Source organism: Nestor notabilis, unplaced genomic scaffold (assembly GCF_000696875.1).
Source record: "Nestor notabilis isolate BGI_N333 unplaced genomic scaffold, ASM69687v1 scaffold17213, whole genome shotgun sequence".
NCBI classification, from domain to species: Eukaryota; Metazoa; Chordata; class Aves; order Psittaciformes; family Psittacidae; genus Nestor; species Nestor notabilis.
The window spans coordinates 2,777-5,999 of NW_009920772.1; the positions used below are offsets into that span (position 1 = coordinate 2,777).

At 58.5% G+C, this 3,223-nt stretch overlaps 1 protein-coding gene across 1 annotated transcript in view; it reads right to left on the reverse strand.

Moving 5' to 3' along the window:
• Nucleotides 1-1,971: 1,971 nt before the first annotated feature.
• RPUSD1 (RNA pseudouridylate synthase domain containing 1) overlaps nucleotides 1,972-3,223 on the reverse strand; it is a 1,605-nt gene continuing 353 nt past the window's right edge. The window contains exons 2-5 of the mRNA XM_010010847.1: nucleotides 3,004-3,219; nucleotides 2,823-2,924; nucleotides 2,352-2,530; nucleotides 1,972-2,169 (exon numbers count right to left, since the gene is read on the reverse strand). Of these exons, the coding sequence (XP_010009149.1) occupies nucleotides 1,972-2,169; nucleotides 2,352-2,530; nucleotides 2,823-2,924; nucleotides 3,004-3,219 (695 nt within the window). The remainder of the gene's footprint in view (nucleotides 2,170-2,351; nucleotides 2,531-2,822; nucleotides 2,925-3,003; nucleotides 3,220-3,223) is intronic.

Below are 3,223 nucleotides of genomic sequence, written 5' to 3' on the forward strand. Positions count from 1 at the left end.
CGTGGGACGAGACCCAGGGAGGGGATCCTGGAAAACACCTCTCTGCAGGGTAAGGAAACCAGCTATTTATCTCTGGGTTCTGCAGCATTGGGTAGAAGTGCAACGCATGAAGGCTGATGGGTGGTGCAGGGGGCATCGGGTGAGCGCTGGGTGCCAGCCCCTGCACTGGTGCTCCAGTAGCATCCCCTCGCCTTGTCCTGGATGTGTCCCCCATCGCGCAGCAGGGACCGCTCCCAAACCAGGGAAGGAGAGGCCGTGTCCCACCTCTGCTGCTGCAAACCTCACCCCTCACTCTTCAGGTCCTCTGGTGCACGTCACCCACGGTCATTCTTTGGCAAACAGGTTCATGTTGATTTACAGCTTCAGGACCTGCCTCACCCCTCCCCAGCCATTCCTGAGAGATGGGATGGGCAGAGATGAGGCCTGGGAGGAAGGAGATGGATCTCCTGCTCCTCCAACCCCCCTGAGCCCGCTGCCACCAGCTCATGCACCCGTGGTCCCTGTAATGCAATGCAATACCCCATGGGGTTTCGGTGACCCACAAGGAGAAGGCTCTGCTGGTTTATTGCCCCTCAGGGCAGGAATATTATGTGACACCACTGCAGGTACATTTGAAACAGGACGGGGCTCGTGGGATGACAAGGACTCAGCACGTGCTGATGTGGCGGCTCGGTGCAGAACACCCCAGGGATGGGCGCTGTGTGTGCAATGGGCTCCAGCCACCTCCGTCCCTCCCCAGCTTTCCTCATTGCTCCTTCCCACTCTTCACATCAGCACTCGGCCTTTTCCAGCTTCCATCACTTCCTTGGCTGCTCCAGAGCCCCCCCAAACTGCCCACCTGAAGAAGAGGAGCCACACGACGGGAACAAGACATGATACTTATTCCCCCTTGTTTGGGTAAAGCAAGACGGGGCTTGTGTCTCCTGACCTGTATCTGCAGAGGTTACACCTCCAACCAGGACAAGGGTGGGTGATGGGAAAAGGCAATGCTAGTAGAATAATCAGATCTATTAAAAAAGCTTTGGGCTGCTGGCTCCCTGACCACACAAGTACTAAAAATACTCATTTCTGACGCCACCCGTATTCCAGAACCACTAAAAGATGAGATTCTTCTCATAGAAACCTGAAAAAAGTTTAAAATCCATTTGGATCAACTCACTCCAGGATTCAGGGGGCTGCTGGAGCCCCCAGGCTGTGCTTCAGCCTCCTGATCTCCCACTGCAGCCCACGTGTGTGCCAGCGAGCGCAGCAGGCTGGAGTGAAGGGAATGGGAGCGGGGGGCAAGGGGGAACGGCTTGAACCTGCCAGAGGGGACATTGAGATGAGCTCTTGGGCAGAAGCTCTTCCCTGGGAGGGTGCTGAGGCGCTGGCACAGGGTGCCCAGAGAAGCTGTGACTGCCCCATCCCTGGCAGTGTTCAAGGCCAGGTGGGACACAGGGGCTTGGAGCAACCTGCTCTAGTGGAAGGTGTCCCTGCCCATGGCAGGGGTTGGAGCTGGATGAGCTTTAAGGTCCCTTCAACCCAAACCAGTCTGGGGTTCTATGACACGACACCCAAGCTGCCCCAGGCGTGTTCTCCCCTCTTTTTGCTGAGCTGCACTTTGGCATCCTGGCACTGAGGGTCTGCAGACATGTCCATCGTCCTCATGCCAAAAGCAGCATCCACGCTGCCCCGGCTGTGCCTGAACCCTGGGATGGGGACATAAAGCTTTTGGGTCACCATAAGCTGGTACATGACACACTGACTCTGCTGCTGAGGCCTACAGTTAGGAAAGAGGCATCCAGTGGCCAGATGGATGATGTATACATTAAAACCCACTATCACTGCTAAAATCTGCCTAATCCCAGCCCCAGGAGTGAGGGAAGCCATGGATACAGGAAGTGCAGATGTGGAGTCAGCATTGGGCTCCGCAGGGACCCCCTGGGATAGAAATGGAGCGTTGGGCTGGAAACGCAGCGACGTGGTTTGTGCTCACTCCAAAGCCCACTCAGCCAACCACTGCTCGCACCGGGCTCGCTGCTCCTCTGCCTCCGGGCTCTTGGCTTCACTCAATGCCTCCTGTCCCGCTCCATCGAGCCCGGCTTCCTGGCTCTCCTCTTCCTCCTTCTGCATCGTCTTGTCCTTCCGCTCCTGGATGGTCTCCTCCAGCCGGGGAGCCTCCCGTGTTTGCTCTCACCCAGCCGGTGAGTGACACTTTGGGGCACCCAGTTGCTGTCCATCGCGGTGACGAAGGGGTCGGGTGCACAGACCTCAATGAGCTCCTTGCCGGTGGGGATGCGCAGGTAGTAGGCGTGGAGCATCATCCTGTAGGGACTGCTGTCCTTCCTGTGGCTGTAGGTGAAGTCCCCGACAATGGGCACCCAGTTGCTGTCCATCGCGGTGACGAAGGGGTCGGGTGCACAGACCTCAATGAGCTCCTTGCCGGTGGGGATGCGCAGGTAGTAGGCGTGGAGCATCATCCTGTAGGGACTGCTGTCCTTCCTGTGGCTGTAGGTGAAGTCCCCGACAATGGGAAGCTGATGAGTGCGCCCTAAGGGGAGAGGAATCACGGACATGGGTTATCCCTGAATCCGTTCTTGAGGAGCGTTTGCTCCCATTTGAACCCTCTGAGCTCGCTGGCTCTTGGCTCCCCCCAGCCCTTTCTAGGTTTTGCTTTGCAGCATGCACCCACACCAAGGCCTGAGACTGCACATGTGGGTCCCACTGCATCATCTCTGCCTGTCCAGCCTCAGCAGCTTGTGCTGTTGAGGACAAGGAAGCCCCACGGAGCTCCTGGGACCTCAGCCCCCCTGCTCAAATGCTGCCCCAGCCCAAGCTCCCACCTGTAAGCGGCTGCAGCAGCACTTTGGTTACGGGGTCTCCGCTGTAGGACCCGTGCTCCAGCACGATCAGCTCCGACTGGCAAGGCTTGGGGTTCTCACAGCCTGCAAGGAGATCCAGCTGGAGGTCAGCTCACCCCCTGCATGGCCTGGGCAGCGCAGGCAGGGCGCGGGAGCTGCTCACCCTCCGTCCCATCGATGCACATCATGTGGGTCATGCCCTCGCTGGTGTTCTTCCCTATGGCGTAGCGGATCGTCATTCGGCTCTGGCTGACGTGGCCCCTGACCTGCAGGGCAGAAAGCTGGTTTGCAGGCTGAGCCCTGGCTCTCCTCACCGGGACAAGCAGCAGAGGCCAAGCTCCAATCCAACCACACCGACTCCAGAAGCAGGACCTTACCAGGGC